Raw genomic sequence first — 20,815 nt, 5'->3', positions numbered from 1 at the left:
ACTGTGCTGGGGCAGTGGGCTGAGTCTCACCAAAGGCCAGCCTCGAGCTGGGTTTGGGGCCTACCTTGTTTCATGCTCAGCTCTGGCCCAGGCTTCATCTGCTACTTCCTGTCCAGCAAACGGGGGAAGGGAAGATGCAGAAATGTGGTGATTAGGAGCCCTGGCCTGGCCTGGCCTGGTCTGCCCCAGAACTGCCCCCACGGGCCTGGAGGAGACACCACAGTGCCAGCTGCCTAAGAGCTATTAAAATTTGGGAATACAAACCAAGGTCTGCAAGGACCACTGCCACCCCTGCCCCATAGCAAATGATGCCCTGGTTATGTAATCAAAACTCTGCTACTTTCAAAACTGTGGAGGCTGATAACATCTTAAAAAAAGGCAGGTAAAACTGACAGGTAAAGGTTTGTTCAGAGCCGACATAGAGTAGTGGAAAAAATCATATTATATGTAACTCAACACAAGTTGATGCATAGCCTTTCTTTTGTTTTTAAGACAGAAGAGTATGTTTATAAAAATAATTACTTGTCAGGACATTTTAAATATAGTATACGATTATACTAGATTATGAACTAAATAGAGATCTGGCACAAGGCTCCGGGGTATGTACACTGGAGCTGGCAGCGTGCCTCCCAGCCTGGGTAGACATACACTGCTCAAGCTAGCATGCTGAAAATAGCACTGTGGACATTTGGCATGTGCAAGCCCCTAAGGTGGTCAGACAGATTTGTACTTGGGTAGCTAGTCCATGCAGCAGTGTCTGCACTGTTATTTTTAGCATGCTAGCTAGAGCCTAGCTCTTGCGAGTCTGTCTACCCAGGCTGGGAGGCACACTTCCCGCTGCAATATAGACATACCCTGTGTTGATCTAGACAGACACATAGATGTATCACAGAGCAAGCTGACATTCTATAATGGATTCCAGGCCCACCTCAGCCCCATTTCTGGTTTTTGCTCTGTATAGAGGCATTCTGGCTGGTAATTTCAGGACACATGAGAACCATAAATCTTGCAGTAATGCATGCTTGGAAAAGGAAGCAGGAATATACGGGAGTTTCCTTTTCCTTGGTCTGATGCGATATTTGGAGAACGTCTTGTGGGCATCTCCCTGTAGAACACCTGGAGAGAAAGAGGCTATTGGGGGGATCTTTGTTGCTAGTTTGTGGCATAATGTTGAGCTAAGCCCGAGGAGAAGGCTTGCAGAAATGGAGTTTCCTCTATAATTGTCTGAAAACTATTTGGGAGACTGGATTAAACCAGATCCCATGAGGAACAATGTTTGAGATTTTACTACTTTTGTTGTCATTCAACCAGATCCCAGGCAGGGTGAGAATTATCTGAAGTTTGCTGTGGAAGTAGTTCCCGCTTACAAGATTGATCCTGTAGTAAGTGGGTGCCATTCCCATTGATATCTTTGGGAGTTGCACCTACTAATATGAGGGCTGTATTTGGCCCAGTAGGATTAGTGGACACTTAATCTGGGTAAATAATGTATTATTCTAAACTGTATTGATCTTTCTATAGGCAAAGCATACCAGGACTGGAGAGGGGAGGTATCACAGAAACCTTTAAATGCGCAAAAACAAGCGAAGCAAAAGAGGCCAATAATAAAAGAATCGGACAAGGAGGTATGTAAAACTGCTCTCAGCTGATAAATGAAGAATCACTTCTAATACAATATTGCATGAGAAATATGTACACTTAATGGTGTTTTTCTTTTGAGGCTTCTCATTAGAAGGCTATACTAGTCATGTTTCTAATTTCACCAAAATCTTTCAAATGCTTCCATGTATCCAGGGAGACTAGGCTTAAACTTGACCAGTGTCGCATGTGTTAAAGGTCTTTCTACACTAGACATTTAAAGCATGTTAATTAGCGTGTGTTAGCTAATACATGCTATCATCACATGTTTAAATCCCTTTTTCTAGACAATCCAAACTTTCTTTGAGAGAAGGAATTAGATCTATTTCCAGTTTGTTATTCACATCATTTGTTACCACAATCATTTTGTTTTGCCAAATTTATCTTACACTGTACTCTTCATCAATATGAGGCTTCCTCTACTGGGCTTAAAAAAAAAAATGCAGAAAGTGATCCAGCCCTCTGAAATGCAGTGTAGCAATAGGACTGTAACAATTCAAGTCTCAGTGATTTTAAAAAACAATGCTTAGACATTAAATACTGAAAAACATGCAGCACTCCAAAGGGTGATGTTTACTCCAGTCTGTACAGTTACAACTGATGCAAAGTCTGAAATGAAATGAAATCATTTAACAAAAGTTAAATATATTTTATTTCTTAGCAAAAATGGTTAGGAGGTACAGTGTGTTACAGGTTATTTATGGTATTTACAGTAGCAAGTATCTTTAACTTTTAGAGCTAAATATATTATTCTACTTCATAAAATCTTGTTTTCTTACATATTTCAGCTTATCTGGGAATTCCTGTGAAGGTTGAAAGGCTTGCAGTATGAAAAGTGGGAGGGTTTCTTTTCTTTAAATGTTCCTTTTGTTCTTAAAAGGAGGGGCTCGATCTGTGAATAAAACAAAGTATGAAAGAAGGGCAGAGGTTTGATAGCTTAAGTTGATTTGGACAGGATTCTGGGTAGTCGCAGCTGGAATCCTAGCAACTCTGCAATTTCATGATGTTATCGCTAAATGTCTCTTTTAATGATGGTGACTCAAGTAAATGAAACTTTCAGGTGGATATAGTCAATTGTTTTGTGTACCCTTTGGAAAATGCTTTGAATCCAGCCTTTGTGCCATAAGCACTCTCCCTCTTGTCTTGTTTTTTTTTGGTCAGAATTGTGAATTACCCTAAGAGTCAGTTGATTCTCAAAGACAATAGTGAGAACCACAACTGGGGAGTGTATTTCATCTGGAGGTAGATAATATTGAATGTAGGATTATTGCTAAATTAAATAGTCACAATACTTAAAATAAGACATGGAACGTAAAACAAAAGATAGAAGACAAAATATCCATGCAGATATGTGTCTCAGGCTATGTCTACACCACTAACCAGGGGTGTGATTCCCTTGCTCGTGTACACATATTCGTGCAAGCTCTTATCGAGCTACAAGCGAATATAAATAGTGTAGCCATGGTAGCATGGGTAGCAGCAGCAAAGGCAAGGCTTAACCATGCAGAGTACATACCCACTGGTTTCAGGCAGGTTTGTACACAGCATGGCTAAGCCACGCCATCACTGCAGGTACCAATGCTACCACAGCTGCATTATTTATACTGTTGCTAGTTTGATGAGAACTAGCATGAGTATGTGTACATGAGCCAGGAAATCACATCCCTAGCTTGTAATGTAGATGTCAGCCAAAATTATCAATCTATACATACACATATGAAGGTATTTTGGGATCTCTTGCTCATGCCACTAGTCTTTATTTTTGTATTTTACAAATGGCCTCTCATAGGGAATATAATTGCCAGTAAATCTCCAGTATTGTCCTTTATCGTATCAGAAATGGTGATTAAAAAAGCTTTCTTGGGAGACCCATAGAAGATGGCATTGACTCTAAACCCTACTCTACATTATAGAATTGACCCATTGTGGACAATGGTTGTGAGCAACAGGTCCTCCTGAGCTTGTGGTGAAGACAGTTTGATTATTTTGTATGGGACAAAACCATTTTCCATGTTACAGAACATGATTGAGATACTTTCTATAATGGTTCTGAAAATTGTTCTGTCCTTTCTACAGTGCAGTTAAGCAGTTTTCACAATTGGGTTGGGGAACCTATTGCTAACAACTGTTGTGAACACTGGGTTAATGTTCTATGTAGGCCTTAAACAGGCAAGTCTCAGGTGAGTAAGTTAGTGTTTAAGCAAGGTGTGTTTAACTTTTGGCATTTTCACTTGCATGGAATTTAGTTACAATAGGTAATCCAATTAAAAGGAAACAGTCCAAATTAACAGAGGAAAAACCGAAACACAAACTAAACCTAAACCATAACCAAAAATAAAGCCATCTGAAAAGACAAGCTTTTGGTAGTGAACATGTTTCACATAGAAATAAAACCAGCTTGTAGAATATTTTTACAGTTCTAATTGCTTTCATTTTATGACAGAAAATGCACCAGATATAGAATACAAATTTTGAGAAAACAACGAGCAGACCCAGAAAGTGCCTGTAGCCTCACTTACATCTACACACAAGGGGTATTGTTGTTGTTTGTTTAGAATGGCTTTAATGTACTCTTTGGAAAATTAAGAAACAAAAAAGTTAAATGGGTTCATTAAACTTTTAAATATATTTGACAACATTTTTCACTAAAAGGCATATGGGAAAGTGGATAATGGATAATAGATTGTATAGGCGAACTGTAGCATTGCTAGAGTGCTATTATTTTGGATTATTGAGTTGTTTTCATTGAGAGAATATAGGATGTAGTTATGGTTTGCTCACAATTCTTATTTCAATAGGGTTATTTCCATGACCTTCAACAGGAGGAAGAGTGTTCTTTAAAACGAATACACTTTTAGTTATGAGCAAGCACTTGCACTCTTGCACTGTGGTTCAAGGCTGGCAAACAATAGTACTATCTAAACAAGGTGGCTCCATAGTTTTGAATTTCCCTATACAAACTGGCTTATGTGATATTCTGAACCGAACAAAGCCGGAGCTGTAGCAGGTGAGAGCACAGCGTCAGCTATCCAATAGTTAGTGTTGACTTTCAGCTTTTATTCTAACCCACTCTTTTTTCAGTCTCTCATGACTTTCTCAGTCAAATTCCTGAAATATTGTTGGTCTTAAAAAAAAAAAATCCCCCAAAATCTCCGTATTTCACACAATTTGGAGCTGTTTAAAGTGACATTTTGAAACCTTTTCATTCCATTTTAGATTAATTTAAAGCTAAAGCTGTTATTTTTGAGGTACAATAAAAGGACTGAAATTCTTGCTCTGGATAAAGAACCTTAAACTCTTACTAAATAACCCCTTATGCTTAGTCTACAAGGGAAAATTGGCATACGTACAGTGGAATAAGTTATTACAGAATAGCTTCTTGTGTGGACACTCTATTTTGGAATAAAAGTGGCTTTATTCTGGAATAATTACTCTGCTCACAAAGCATCACTGCCTGTGAGACAAAGCTGAGACTTATAACACTTAGTAAGCTTTTCTCTGAATTCCTGCCATGCAGATGGCAGAGTGGGTTGGGGAGCAACAGGACTGGGAAGCAGTAGAGGAGTTGATTGTGCTGGTGAGGAAGATAACAGGTGGCTTATAAAATGGAAGGAAGGTCTTTATTGCAGGGTGTTCCTGTTTCAGACAGAAGGCTTTGAATTTAGCAGGGGTCAAGCCAAGAAGAAAGATTGCAAGACTTGCTGAACCCCATGATTGGATCTTTAAAGTTAAAATGAGAAGTGGAGGAAAGGAGCTATGATTGTTGGATAATCATAAGGTTGAAGGACCTTTGGAAGGCTGTAGAGAGGAACTGGCCTTGAAGAGTGGTGGCAGACGGTGATGGGAGAACACTATTATTGGAGGGCTGTGGAAGGGAAACTCAGTATAAGATATCTAGAGACAATTTCTTCTCTAAACAGCACAGTGCATATTGCTATAACAGCCAATTAAATTCATCTTGTAACTGAGAGGCAGAATGAACGAACTGGCAAGTGGATCATAATAGTGTGATGTAGGTACAGTTCTTTCTGAGTCAAACACATGCTTTGCTGCACTGTGAAGGTATTGGGAAGATAAAGCTGGCTTTTAAATCTCTTGCTGTGAGAGTGTAGCAAAAAGTACCATTGTGCAAACTTTTAACAACAAAACTTTGATGTGCTCCTCACCCCCGCCCCTTTTACATTCTAAGGGGTGACTCTGACATACAAATCGAGGGAAAGTAGCATACTTCAGGATACTCAGTAAAAAAGTACTTAAGGGATCAGTTCATTCTGAAAGTACAAAATATTTGAGATATTATTACTAAGTCCCAAGGGTGTTACTGTTTTATTAGCAGTCCTGTTCATCAAAATGTTATAATTTATGTTAATGTTTAGTTTTGAAATGAATAGTTAGCAACGTGGCAGTTATTTATGTTTAGAAAAGTGTTTTTCAGGGAAAAAACAAATCTTTCTTCTACATATCTTCTACAAATGAGATAGCTCACCTTTGCTCTCTTGACACTTAGTTGTGAACTGGTCTGGTCCTGACAAAGGAGAATCCCCCTCTCTCTCTGTCTCTCTAACATACCAATCTTCAGTCCCAAAGATTCGGAGTGTGCTCACCTATATGTGGAGAGCCCAGTGTGACAGATATTGCAACTGCATGCAGTATCTTTGGTGGACCATATTATATGAAAGCCTTTCACAAGTAACTTATCCCATTAAAGAAGATGAAAATAACCATGGTGCAACACTAGAGCTGGATCTTAAAGAAAATGTAGAGCCTGATGTCATCCTGTAATATATAACTAACTGGCTTAAAAAGAAAAATGTGGTGGTCAATACCTATCCTTTTTTTGTCTTGTCTTAATTTATTAAGTATTTGTAGAATTTTATTCAAATGAATTTTCCCTCTGTTCCACTGTTTTTTGGGGGCAAGAAAGAAAAGACTTTTCTGAATCTGCAATCTAGAAACAAGGCAGACTGTTGATGGGCTCATTACTACCATTCACTGCTATGGTTAGACTAGGTTTATCTATTTTAGCAGCACAGGTTCTTTCAACAAAATCCTGTGTAAATTAAACATTTTAATATTTATATATTTTTTAAATATTTGGCAGTATGAATTGTCATGGATTTCTCCTGTAGAGTTCACTAGTTTTATCTCTGTCTTTCTAGATGACAACAGATTTACAAGATGACAAATTAAAGAAAGCTGTAACTATTGCTCCTGAATCACAAAGGAAGATTAGCAGGTGCTTCTTTTGTACAAATCTTTCTGGAAAGTCATAGCCAATTGTTTTTGTATTGTTTTTCTGGTTATTTTGTAAAGGTGAGATGGAAGAGAGAGCTTTTATTTGCCTTAATTAGAGGTTAAATGATTTCCAGAAAAGAAGCAAACATCCTAGATTTTGAATATTATGATGTAAAACTCCACTGTTGTGGTCCAACAGCATAATCCTTTCAGTTGCTCAGCATCCTCAACTCCCACTAGCACCAGTGGGCACTGAGAGCATGAAACTAATTGTAGGATTAGGCCTGGGGGCTCAATCCATTGAATTGCTTTGTCTTCTAGCTTGAAGTTGGAACTGCTCTTGAGCCAACTTTAGCAGCTGGTCTTAAAGTAGCACTTTGTTTTGCTAGAGTATTATAAGTAGGGCTCTACCAAATTCATGGCCATGAAAAACGTGTCTGGGATGGTAAAATCTGGTCTCCCCCTATGAAATCTGGTCTTTTGTGTGCTTTTACGCTATACTATACAGATATCACAGAGGAGACGAGAATTTCTCAAACTGGGGGTCCTGACCCAAAAGAAACTTGAGGGGGGCGGGTCGCAAGATTATTTTATGGGGGTCACAGTATTGCTACCCTTACTTCTGCACTGCCTTCAGAGCTGGGTGGCCAGAGAGTGGCAGCTGCTGACTGAGGGTCTAGCTCTGCAGGCAGCAGCACAGAAGTAAGGGTGGCAATACCAGACCATGCCTTCCTTACTTCTGCACTGCTGCTGGCAGCGGCTCTGCCTTCAGAGCTGGGCTCCCGGCCAGCAGCCGCCGATCTCCAGCTGCCCAGCTCTGAAGGCAGCGCCATCGCCAACAGCAATGTAGAAGTAAGGGTAGCAGTACTGCAATCCACCCTACAAGAACCTGGTGACTGCCCAACAACTCCTTTTTTGGGTCAGGACCCCTACAATTACAACACCTTGAAATTTCAGATTTAAATAGCTGAAATTGTGAAAATTACAATTTTAAAAATCCTCTGACCATGAAATTGACCATAATGAACCATGAATTTGGTATGGGCCTAATTGTAAGTTACAATCCATGAACATTCAAACAGTGAACAATTTGAGATGGATTTTTGTGTTTAAATATTGTTTTTTCATATCCATATTTTGTCAGTTTGAATTATAATAACCTGGTAATCGAAATTCTTCTCATCCATACTCTGTGTGTGTGTGTGTGTGTGTGTGTGTGTGTGTGTGTGCTTTTATTTATGCAATAACTTAAAGTCATCAAGGGGTCCTGATTCATTGCTGCATCCATATTCAGTAAAGCACTTAAGCACTTGCTTAATTTTAACTTCAAAGCATTTAAGCATGTTTTAAAATCCCATTGATTTAAAGTTAAGTCAAGTTAAAGTTAAGTTAAAGTTGAGCATGTGCTTAAGTGATTAGATGAATAGGCCTGGCTACTGAATCTAGAGCCCTGATGATTGCCTTGAAGAGGTGAACTCAGCTTGTCATTAACTTGAAATGCCTGACTGCTATATTTGCTATCTATAATTGCTGCTGCTATAAACAGGGGAAATATACTGGGAAAATAATTCCCAGTTTTGTGTTGAAATTTTAAAAGCTAAGCTGCATAGTGCCAAAGAGAAGGGGCTCTATATGCAATAGGAGTGTTTTTCATATTTAGAGAGAACACCCAGTACCAGTAGGAAATCGGCGCTTCATTCTCTATTCCAATAGGTTCAGAAGTTCAATACGATTCAATTCCTTTTTGTAACATGAGACCTTTCATATAACATATCTAAAAGTTTAAAATTCTAAATTAAAATGAGAACACAACTGGCAAGAACTCAGAGAGAAAATGAGTAAATAATATCTAGGGAGTAAGACTAAATAATATGATATATTATACTCCACGGTTACTATCTAACCATTTTATTCTCTACAGTGTGGAGTGTTTTCTTTATATAAACATTCTTTCTTAGAGTCCTTTTGAACTTTTGTTGCTCCAGCTTCTATACTCTCCTTCAGCACAATATATACGAATAGTTCGTTGCATTCTTAAAATCTTAGATAGTGTCCTATTGCAGTTCATGAATAAATCACTTATTCTCTGTTGAAGTCTTTCAACAGTATGCTGTTAATCCTTTGTAGATTAATATGATTTCAGTGGTAATCCTTTCATTTGTTGTACTTCTAAGATGTATAATCATTAGAGAAAGTGCTTGACAGATTTTCCAGGAAAGTTCATATTGGTAGCACTCTATATTGTTCATTTAAAAATTAAATTTGCAGATGAAGTAAATAGATCCAGGGTTAGTTACTCATCTTTCCCCCTTGGTGTCACAGTTTAAATCTAAATCCAACCAAGAAAAATTATTTCATGAGCCAGAGACACAACCAATATAGAATATTTTTAGGGTTGTCAAATGATATTAAAAAAATTAATCACGAGCTTAAAAATAGTTGCAATTAATTGCATTTTTAATTGCACTGTTAAACCACAACAGAATGCCATTTATTTAAATATTTTGGATGTTACTTACTTCTGCGCCGCTGCTGCAGCTCATGGTTTAAAGGCACTCAGCTTGCAGCTCAAGGAGGGCTCCGTGCTGTCTCATGGGGGTTGCATATTGCCGGAGCCTACTGCCATTTTGCAGACCTCTGGCCACTTCTGGGGCCCCAGGGGCCCCATTTTAGATTTTGGTTTGGTGTGAGAGTGTGTGTGTGTAGGGGAGAAGGGAAGCATTGTCTCTTTAAGCAGAGCACTTAGGAGCTTGGATGCATTTTCAGCCAGCAGCAGTTGCAGGCAGCAGCACTCATTCCTGAGTGGGCATCAGCAACCAGGTACATGGGTGGATGGAGGGGAACAACCCAACATCAGCCCCCACCCTCTCTCTGCTCAGGAGGCAGGCTCCCAGTCCAGAGCAGCTTGGCTGGGGGGATGGGGTGGGGTGGAGGAGGCAGGAGCAGCAGTGGAGCAGGGTGGCAGGAGGACGGGCACCCCTGCCCTGAGGCATGCAGCGGCACCCCCCTGAGCACAGCAGTCTGGGTTGTGGTCCCCCTCACACACCTATAAGGCCAGCCATGTCTCCCTTTCTCTCTGGCCACAGCCAGAGGTGTGCGATTAACGCTAATTTAAAAAAAAAGTTAATTTGTTTTTATTTAATTGCATCCATTAACTGTGATTAATTGACAGCCCTAAATATTTTATTTGAATGCTTTTTACATATCTCCAAAGAACTCTTCATCTGTGACAACTGAAAGCTTGAGTCATATCTTTCCATCAGCTTTGGCTGCAATGTATGGAACTGTATATATGAGAAAATGGCAGGATATGATGTAATAGGTGAGATTCACCAAACAAAGAGGTCCAACGAAGGGCCTGTGCATCCCTTAAATCTCACACATAACTGATATTTAAATGGGATGTAGATCTTGTTCTGGTCCTCTGCACAGGGATATATTGTCTAGTTTGTTTGAGAAAAGCTTAGGCTGAAATATTCCTCGTCCAGACAGAATGGAGGACTGAGATTATCTGGTAGAACTATAGGGAAGTTCCTTGTGACTAGGGATTTGGGTTGATGGAGATTTTTTGTTGTTGATTTATCCCCTCTCCTCCCCCCCTTCTCCATACCGGTATACCTCACTACATTCCCACATTCTTTCTCTGAGGTTTCTCATGGCTCAGTCTTTTTCATAATCTTTCCTTTGCTTCTCTCCCTATCACTTGAAGCTTCTACCTGCATTCCCCTCTCTTTGATGATTAAACTTAAACTCTCGATGCTTCAGTACCCAAACCTGTAAAATGGGGATGATAAAGATATCCCAGATCAACAAGGACACTGCAAAGAGTGTCTGAAATAGTTGGGGATCATCTGATGGACAATTCTATAGACTTGCAAAATGCAAACTCTTTAGGACATCTGTTGGCACTTACATCACGGCTATATTTAAATCTTGCTAATTCTTTTTTCATAACATCTTTAAGATATGGCCTTTCCTATGCAACCACACAGCTCAAATTCTCATCTAGCTCTAATCATCTTGCATCTTGATTTCTGCAACATCCTTTTCTCTGGGCTTGTTCATTTCATATCGATTTAGAATGCTGCTGCAAAGTCCATTATCCTAGTCCATTACTTTGTCACCCCTTTTTTGCATCCCTTCACTGGCTCCCCCTTCTTTATTTTATCAAACATAAACTACTTGTCTTCACTTCCAAGGACTTTCACAGCCTTTTCCCCCTTTATCTATCATCTCTCATTCACTATTGAAATATTTACTCCCATTTGATTGGCTCTTTACGCCAGCCTCCATCATGCACTTTTTACATTTTCCAACTTTTTAGTTTCTGCTATGCTACCCCTCACTCTTGGGTGCAGCTCCACATAAACATCTGCAAAGCCACCTCATTAATCTCCTTCAAAACCCTATTTAAAATTCTCCTTTGGTGTGATGCCTATAATAAAATTTAACAGGTCACTACTGTATCAAGATCATTGCCTGTCATACTGACCAATATTGTCTCATTGTTTCTATGTACTTCCCTTTCTACCTGTTTGTATCCATGTGTCTCTTGTCTTATACTCAGATAGTAAGCAATTTGGGGAAGGGACCATCTTTTGTTCTGTGTCTGTACAGCACCTAGCGCAGTGAGGTTCTGCTCCACGACTATGGCACATAGGGCTATGATAATACAAATAATAAATAATAATTTAGGACAGGAACTATCATTTATCCTGGGCTACATTGTAAGTTTACAGCTTGTCCTGAGAAGCTGTCTCATACCAAGAGCAAACCACAGAACCAATTGCGACTCAGAACCACAATTCCTTCTTGAGTTCCTCCATTGCTCTGTAGAAAGAATAGGTTAAGATGGACCCCCTGACCAGAGGGAAGAAGAGCCAGTGTCCTCCCACTCTCCACAAATCTTCATGGTTGTCCACTTACTCTCCTCACTATAGGTAGATTTGCAATGCAATCCAAGCAGGGATGTAAGAGAGAAAGTGGGTCTTAGTCCCTCTCTCTTCCCTGCATGGCCAAGTAAGGGATGGGACCATCTAGTCCTAGATGTTTCCATAGTGCCTATAACAGTGGGAATCTGGTGGAGGAATCTAGGTGCAATAACAATACAGATATTAAATAATGTTCACTTTTTTTCTTCATCTGCATGGAGTCCTGGAACAATTTTCAGATATTACATGTAGATGTGGAACTATGCACACTGACGAGGCCAGAATGCTCTCAGCTCCAGTGGCAGCCACAGAAGCTTGATAAAACTCTATTGTAGTGGTGTTGATGCAGAATGCCAGTCCTGGAAATTACTTGGTGAATTTATAACATGAAATATTAAAATAGTAAACATATTTCTTGGAGACTAAACTGAAACCACAAACTTGTATCAGAGTAGCAGCCATGTTAGTCTGTATCCGCAAAAAGAAAAGGAGTACTTGTGGCACCTTAGAGACTAACAAATTTCTTTGAGCATAAGCTTTCGTGAGCTGCAGCTCACTTCATCAGATGCATTTGATAAAGTGAGCTGTAGCTCACGAAAGCTTATGTTCAAATAAATTTGTTAGTCTCTAAGGTGCCACAAGTACTCCTTTTCTTTTCACAAACTTGTATATCACTAGCTACCCAGATATGAGTATCAGGAAACCGCAGGTCAATATATGTGAAGCAGAAACCTCTTGACTTGGGTTGATAGCAGATCAACCAAATCAAAATAAATTGCAACTCTATTATAAATTACATTTGAACAAAGTAGGTAGGCTGGTCCTGTCAAAGGAGGGTGGATATTTGCCTATACATACTGTAGGTTTGTAGATGATATGGTGGCCCAAGGCAGTATCAGACATCAAAACTTTTCTGCAAAATCAGGTCCTGAACTTGGCAACCCTGTTAGTTTTTTGTCACATATTTGCCGCTTGAAAACTATTTGGCCTTTACAACAGCGAAAATAAGTATCCCTTAATCATTTCCAACCTATTAACAGATGGGCCAACAGCTTTTATACATGGGGCATGCAAAATACTTCAATATCAGCCAAAACTAATTAGTAGCAATATCTGAACCAAAATTTATAACTGGTGTAATATGTATTAATGCTGATAAGATTATAGTTTAATAGCAGTTTCCTTTCAAACATCATACCTAATTTTTTTTATCTGGTGTATTCTAAACTCGAAATAATAAAAATCACTCTTAATTTCTTCTTCTTCTCTATTAAGAACAGGGAACATATTTTCTCATAAAAAAGAAACGTATTAGAGGTGGTATAAGTAATAGAAATCACATAATCCAGGAATTAACATAAATATCAAACTTTCATATTAAGCAATGACGCATATAAGAAAGAACAGTGTAACATGAAAATAGAATTTTGTTATTTTATTGTCATTAAGGCCAATACAAAATACTGGTATAATCATAATAGGTTGCCTGACTTCAAGTGCCAATTCACAATATTCTACTTTTGTACAGAGTTATAGATAGGCACATGTAAATGGCATATTATTAAATTAAAAGATTATTTAAAAAAATCAGAAACCTTGCGATTCAATTTTCTAATCCCCATTACGAGCCCGTGTAAACCTCAAAACACTTTAGATAGTGAAAGTTATGCAATATATTGCCCTTAGATCTGCATTGCAGTTCACTCACATTTGGCTTTTCAGAGAAGTTTAAGGAGCTGACAGCTGCCCCTGCACCTACTGAGGATTTGCTTGTATATTCCCATCTTCCAAGTAGAGCTGATCTCCAGGTCCTCATATCTTCCATATTTGTGTTGTAAAAGCCCCCAAAAGGATATGAGTTGACCCAAAGTGAATGTTGACCAAATGTGAGTGGAATGAACACAATTATAAATGATTTCCCCAGACAACAGTATTAAGCTGGAGTTCAGGTTAACTTTTATGAGAAAAAGAACCCTTACAAATCTTACTTTGGGGGAGAGAAACCCAGAAAGCTAGAAAATCTAAAATGTAACCTTAATGTTTGTAAGTCTGAAAGTAGAGGTGAGAGAACCCAGGCAATCTTAACTCCATCTCAAGTGACGCCACAGTATGAATCATCCTCATGATGTAGATAAGGGTCTATGATAAACATTTCTGACATTTTGCAAAGTTTTGAAAGGATGAACAAGAAAAAAACAGTACATTCTGCATGTCAGTTCCCCTCTACCTGTAGCATAGCATATAGGTGAGGCTCTTTCTGTCTAGCCTGTTTGAGAGAATGATGCACTCTGGACTTTGTGTCCAGTGGATCAAACCATCTTAGGGCTATTGGCAGCTGGTGGTGAAAAGTATGACAAGAGGCCACCCTTAGCCTCTGCTCCATCTGATGTCCCAGTGCAGACCAGAACTGCTTGCAAAATGGGCAACAATGTCTAGGAAAGGGTTGGAGCCAGGATGTCATGGGAATGAATGGATTCAATATATTTCTTAAGAAATATGTTACAATTGCTGTGGAACCTCAATGGCAAATTAAAGCTGCCATCCCCTAGAAAAAACCTGTGTGGAGGACAGCGATGTAAACACTACTTGCCCTTTATTTGAGTAAACTGCCCCTGCTGGTGCATGAGTGAATCCGGGCCAGTATTGATCAGTATCTTATGAAAAATGTTGTATAAGAGCTAGGTGGTATTATTATTATTATTATTTATTATTTATTTTATTATTTGTAGAATGGAAGTGATCAGAATGTGTATCTGATTGTATGTGAGTGGTGGAGTCACAGATCCACTTTGGAAAGGTGAATACAATAATCAAAAGTGTTTCTAACAGAGAGAGAGAATGGCTGATTGGGTTTTGCGGCATATGGTAGAATGATGGATAAGGGTAGGTTGTGTTTGTGGATTATATGTAGAGGGTATAATGTGAAAATGCTGTAATGACTTGAATATAGGGAGAAGGTATGATGGGGAGGACAAGACATAAAACCTATTTCAGCTTCATAGGGCTAAACCTCTCCAAAAGAAACATACCCCAAAATGGGGGCTTAGGGGCCAAAAACAAACAAACAAACAAAACCACACACATGGGAAACATTCAGATGGGAGAAGCTCAGTTTTTCAAACTTTCATATCTTACCAGCATTTTGTTCAATTAATACCAAATTAAAAAAAACAAAAACATTCTCCTGTGACAAAGGTACTCAATTATATTTCTGGTGGAGTAGTTTAGTCTTGGCACAGTCTAGGTGTGGGAAATAGAATCACAGTTGGCTTTATAATACAAAGCTAGTTATGACTTTAACTATGAAATGATTATTTCCACTCATGATTATACCTTCAGAAAAAGGAAGATTTGCAGTGTTTATTTTCATCTTACTCAGATCCTTGATTGAAAAGGAGACATTCTTGCATTGAATCTAGTACTCTTTTTCATTTACTATGTTTTGTAATCAAATACAAAAACTTGGAAACTGAAAAATGTTCTTTTTGACATGTAACATTTTTTAAAAAATCCTTTAATATTTGCAGCCTAGTAGGGAATGTGCTGATCTACATGTCTGTAAAACACAACAAGTTTTGGATGCTAATTTAGTAATAGTGGATGGTAAATGGCTAAATACTTATTTTAAAGCCTTGAATGCATTGTACAATTATTTTAGATTCAAATTATATCAATTCCTTTGCTAGAATTTTGATTTTTATAGTTTGTGTTGCATGCTCTACACTATTGAAAAATAAATTAAAAAAATCTTTTATGTTTTAATTTCTAGTGGAAAATGTATTGTCATTAAAACTCAGGAAAAGGTCAAAAGAATTGGACCACACTTAGAAGTCTTTGAGGCTTTTCATGCCAGAAAGGACCCTAGCTGCAGAAAAGTAATTAGAGCATCCATTTATATTCAGAAATATGTCAGAGGATGGCTTGAACGTACCAGATTCAACAGAATAAAGACCAAGGTAATGTGTCAGATGTTAATTTAACATACTGTAATTCATTGTGTCTGGGTATTGTTAAAATTCTTGGAAAGTAGCTATGACAGTGCCCCCCCCATAAGGCTTTATGGAGATATGCTTATGAATGTATATATGACATAACTAGAATAGGTTTTATGATACACATGCCATGTAACATATCTCTGTAGAGGTTACAAGCTCCTGAATCTATTAATCCTATTTGTATGTGTGTGTCATTTTTGTATTGGAAGTTATGAATATTGGCTGTGTACTGGCTTGATTTTTAAGTAATCTTTGTAAAGCATTTGGTCAGCTTATTGAGAAAGGAATGTGCAAATCAAGAAGCACTTAAAGTACAATGGATCTTGGAATGCTCCAATCCACATAAGAAGTCTACTTGAGGACATTCAAGGTAGCATGTGACCCATGGCTGCTACCTGGTAAGAAACTGTGAGTCATGCATGGACATGTGACTTGCCCAGGTGACTCCAGAACTCCATCTTGGAGCTGGACTTTGTGGGTGAAGACCCCCTCCTCTCTCCTATGCAGAGAAAGTCTATTTAAGCCCGGGGGAGACCCCTCCATTTTGTCTTCAGCTGGCTAAAGAGAGAGCCTCTCCACCCCCAAGAAAGAAACTGGAACAAAGGACAATAACTACAGGGGGTGTGAGTGGTTGCTGGACCCAGACTAGAAGGAGATTAGTTTGTAAAAGGAAGCTTACTGGAACTGGTGCGGTTTTGTCTGTATTCAGTTTTATTAGACATAGACTTGCGGGTTTTATTTTATTTTGCTTGGTAATTCACTTTGTTCTGTCTGTCTGTTACTACTTGGAACCACTTAAATCCTACTTTCTGTATTTAATAAAATCACTTTTTACTTACTTATTAATTAACTCAGAGTATGTATTAATACTTGCGGCGGGGGAGAGGGGGGGAAACAGCTGCGCATATCTCTCTATCAGTGTTATAGAGGGTGAACAATTTATGAGTTTACCCTGTATAAGCTTTATACAAGATAAAACGGATTTATTCAGGGTTTGGACCCCATTGGGAGTTGGGCATCTGAGTGTTAAAGACAGGCACACTTCAGTAAGCTGCTTTCAGTTAACCCTACAGCTGTTAGGGGACGTGGTTCAGACCTGGGTCTGGCTCAAACCAGGCAGGGTGCTGGAGTCCTAAGCTGACTGGGCAGGAAAGCAGGAACAGAAGAAGTCTTCACAAATCAGGTGGCAGCTCCCAGGGGGTTTCTGTGATCCAATCTGTCACAGTAGCCTAAGCACTACTGCTTTTTATGATTTTAATATGAAATATTTGTTGTATGCCCATGCCCAGTTAGCTCTCCATTGTAACCACTATGTTGCACACCGTGGGCTGTTTGGAAATTCAGTGACAATGAAGATAGTATATGAACCTTCCTGCTCTAAATGGACAGATCTTCGTCACTTGAGCTTAATGAGAACCTCCATTAGCTTTTGGAGTAAAGGGGCTGTGATTCACATCTGATCCCTTTTTAATTCTGTCCTGAAGAGAACTATGGCACACTTACATGCTAATCAGTTAATTCCAGGATTTCTTTTTCACATATAAAAACAGCATAGATTTAACAAGCTGTTCATTATCTCTCTTCTTTACTCGCCCCCATTTAAAATATCAAACACTTGAGCTAAGCATGCATAGAGTATGTCATAAAATTGTCCTTTTTTGAAGTTTGCTTCATTTTCAGCCAGAGTCAAATATGAGCTCCTGCACATAGGGTCAGAAAGCGCTAGAATGTTTACTTTTGCCTTCCATTTCAATATGTACAGTACGTTAACAGAGGTCTTGCTTACTGCTGGCTAGAGAGATAACACAGCTCCACCTCATCAGGATTTCAATCTCTAGGCAATATGCAGCCCTCTAATCTAATAAGTATTCCATAGCCTAACCTGCACCTGACTCAAATAGATAGTCTATTATAAACGGGTCTTCATTAACCTGTTTATTATATGAATTTATAAATCAAACTGAAAACCATAGTTAAAGGATTTCCAAAAATCCTTAAATAGAGTGCATACAAACCAGATAAAAATATTCCATAGTTGTCACTGTCCTAAAATTCCCCTGTGAGTATGCTGCTTTATATGCTACAAAAAGTGGCTGCCTTGTTTATATGATTAACGATGAACTGAACTTGCATAGTTTTGAAATTGGTTGTTGGACCAAAGAGAAAGGGGCATATTTTTCCTTACAGGGCTATACTTTGAACTGAACACTGATTGTTAGGTTCAGTGATTGGCATTTAAAAGTCAGCTATTACTGTACCAGGGAATCTGAGATATCACATTATTTTTCTATAATTGTATCTGATGAGAACTGTGGTATCTGATGCAATGCAGTGGCTGCTGTTATCCTGATCACCATTATGAGTCCACAGGTAAGCATTGCTGTGATTCAGTCAATGATTAAGGTTTTGTTTGCATTTATTAATCCTTCATGTTTCTGGAAATCTATGTAATGATATAAATTATAACATCCATTTTTAATCCTTTTGCAGCATTGATATTTATTAACTGTGGCTCCATTCCAATGCCCACTGAAGTCCCTGGAAAGGCTTGTATTGATTTCAATGGGCTTTGGCTCATGCCCCATATCTATTGTTTCTTGAAATCTCAGCATTATTTCATTGGGCACTTGAGATTATCACACTGCTGATGTAGTATGATGTCAATCACATGACCCTCCCATACTGATGCTTCTGAGAAGTTTCCCCTGTTCCTTGGTGATTACTCCATCCCACTGTTCCTCTTTCCCCAGCGTTCCCATAGTACTCCTCTGTTTGGATACCGAATCTTGTCTTCCTAGTCAGATCCCTAATTCTGACAAATAAAAACATCTGCTGCTCTTCATTATTCCAGCTCTGTTCTTGTAGTCTTCATGTGCCCCACACATCCCCAGATATTTCCACCTCAACATCTTTTGAAAGGACCAGCCCTTATTAGCACTGCAGACTGAAATCATGTCTTGTACACTATTTTTTATATATCACATGATGCATAACAGTTTTTCAGATCTACACTTACTTATTTGTGGCAATAAAATTACCTCTCTTCACCCTCTTTTAAGATCTTATTTTACTCTGCACATCTAACAATTTCACCCCCTCATCTGCTTTCTTTAGTCATCCTTCACTATTTCTAAAAGTAATGAAAATGAAATATATCTGTAATTACAGGCTAAAAGTCATGGACCATCCCTTTTAGCGGTTGTAAAGGACTACCGTAAAATGATGAATCGCATTCAACGTCGAGCTGGTGTTTTGAATCCATCCACACCACTACGGTATTCAGAACTAGAGGAGTGGTTGGACAAGAAAAAATGTAAGTGCTGTTAACATTTTTGTACAGAGTAATCTTTTATTCTAATTTCAATGGTTGTGTCTGTTCTGAAGTAATACTGCTCATTTATAACTTCAGCATTTTAAATTGCTCCTTAGTGCAAAGGATATTGCATGTTACTATATGCACAACTGCTTTTGTAAGACGTCATTCTGGCCTTCAGTTCTTAGAACTGTGGGATTTATGTCAGTGTGGGTACTACATTTTGTGACATAGTCATTGCACTACTGAGATTTGATTTTTACTTTGTAACTTTCAGATAATGGACAGGGTTGTACACTGTCAGGGAGAAGGAATTCTTAATGAGCTGGCAGGTGACAGAGGACAAATTTGCAAATCATCTTAGTACTTACTGTATTCTCTTCACTAACAGTGATTGCATTTAAAAATTCCTACTGGTTTGAGAATTATTACCATTATGCCCCATTTCAAGTATAGTGAATCTCTGTCAAACTAGTAGTATCATCCAAAATAAAAGAAAATTACTTGTGTATATAAAGAGCTTCTTGTGGAAGGATCTCTGCATTTTTGAATGTTTTATTTTTCAGACATTTTATTCACATAACTATTGTTATACTCTATATTGCCTTTACTATGAGCTCACTTTAGTTCCAGTCTGGTGGCTACTCCATAGAAGAGCATAGGTTGTGGAATGGCTGTATGTTTGTACTTGAGAGGCACTGTTATGTAGCACAGTGTGGAGCCATCATAGACCCTATGCATGTACTGGGGTGTGCAGTAGTGTGCAGCGGAGAAACTGGGCATGATGATGATAGGTTGAGACTAAAGCCAAACAAGTGCTCTTATTTTTTTAGGGGGAGGGGGGATTTTACTTCTCTTGATCCACGCCATTAAGTGCAGAGGAACACCAACAGGGTGGGATATATTTGTTGGGTAGCAGCAGTGAATCATTGCTGCTGTTCTTTTCACTCTCTTCTGCACTGTTTTGCATATCACTACCGGATCAATCCTTGGGACATAACAAAAGAGTAATCGGATGAATTTAAGAAAAAAGAAAATTTTAGACTGGAGAAAAAAATCATCAAAACTTCCTCATAGTGAGATCTATTATACTGCAGAATATTCCCCAAGGAAGTGATCACAGACCTATCTCAATGAGTATGTAAAATTAGACTGGCAAAAGCACTGAAGGGCTGACATACTGTAGCGACTGCTGTGGTAGGGGAGCAGTACTGTCCAGCAGAACTTTTCAGTATCTGCCCTGTGATATCCAGCCATGCTGGAGGAATATATTGACTGGATGTTTCTTCAAGATGGGTAGCATTGTTAATGTTGGTAATTAAATTGCACTCATCAGGTTTTAGAGTTAACTCACCATTGGTATGAATGGGTGCAGTTTGTGCCTCTGAGTTATTGGTTCATTCTGTCTTTCTGAAGTCTCAAGAAAGCAACAGTATACACTGATTCCATAGTAAGAAAACTATCTTCACATCCTAGGGTTAGAAACATGTTTTCAAAGGAACATGTAAATTCTGAAGAAGCTAATGGGGCCACCAGATAAAGATAGGAACTAGATTCCAGCCTGTTTGGCTTCCTTTGAGCCTCATATGTATTTATCAGGTAGAGCTTAATTCTCATTTACACTATGTCCCTTTTACTCTACTTTGGAATGTATACCTAATTTAAGGCCCCTTTACACTAAGAATCTTCTTTACAGTGTCACA

The 20,815-nt window shown here is 38.6% G+C and overlaps 1 protein-coding gene across 4 annotated transcripts in view; it reads left to right on the top strand.

Moving 5' to 3' along the window:
• Nucleotides 1-20,815, top strand: part of IQCM (IQ motif containing M) — a 156,327-nt gene that overhangs the window by 54,754 nt on the left and 80,758 nt on the right. For all 4 annotated transcript variants that reach the window (XM_043545797.1, XM_043545796.1, XM_043545798.1 and 1 more), the window contains 4 exons: nucleotides 1,522-1,625; nucleotides 6,798-6,874; nucleotides 15,574-15,760; nucleotides 18,968-19,112. In XM_043545797.1, the coding sequence (XP_043401732.1) occupies nucleotides 1,522-1,625; nucleotides 6,798-6,874; nucleotides 15,574-15,760; nucleotides 18,968-19,112 (513 nt within the window). The remainder of the gene's footprint in view (nucleotides 1-1,521; nucleotides 1,626-6,797; nucleotides 6,875-15,573; nucleotides 15,761-18,967; nucleotides 19,113-20,815) is intronic.

This window comes from Chelonia mydas, chromosome 4 (genome assembly GCF_015237465.2).
Source record: "Chelonia mydas isolate rCheMyd1 chromosome 4, rCheMyd1.pri.v2, whole genome shotgun sequence".
Classification (NCBI taxonomy): domain Eukaryota; kingdom Metazoa; phylum Chordata; order Testudines; family Cheloniidae; genus Chelonia; species Chelonia mydas.
The sequence above is the reverse complement of the archived record's forward strand: the minus strand, read 5'-3'. Positions and strand labels throughout refer to the sequence as shown.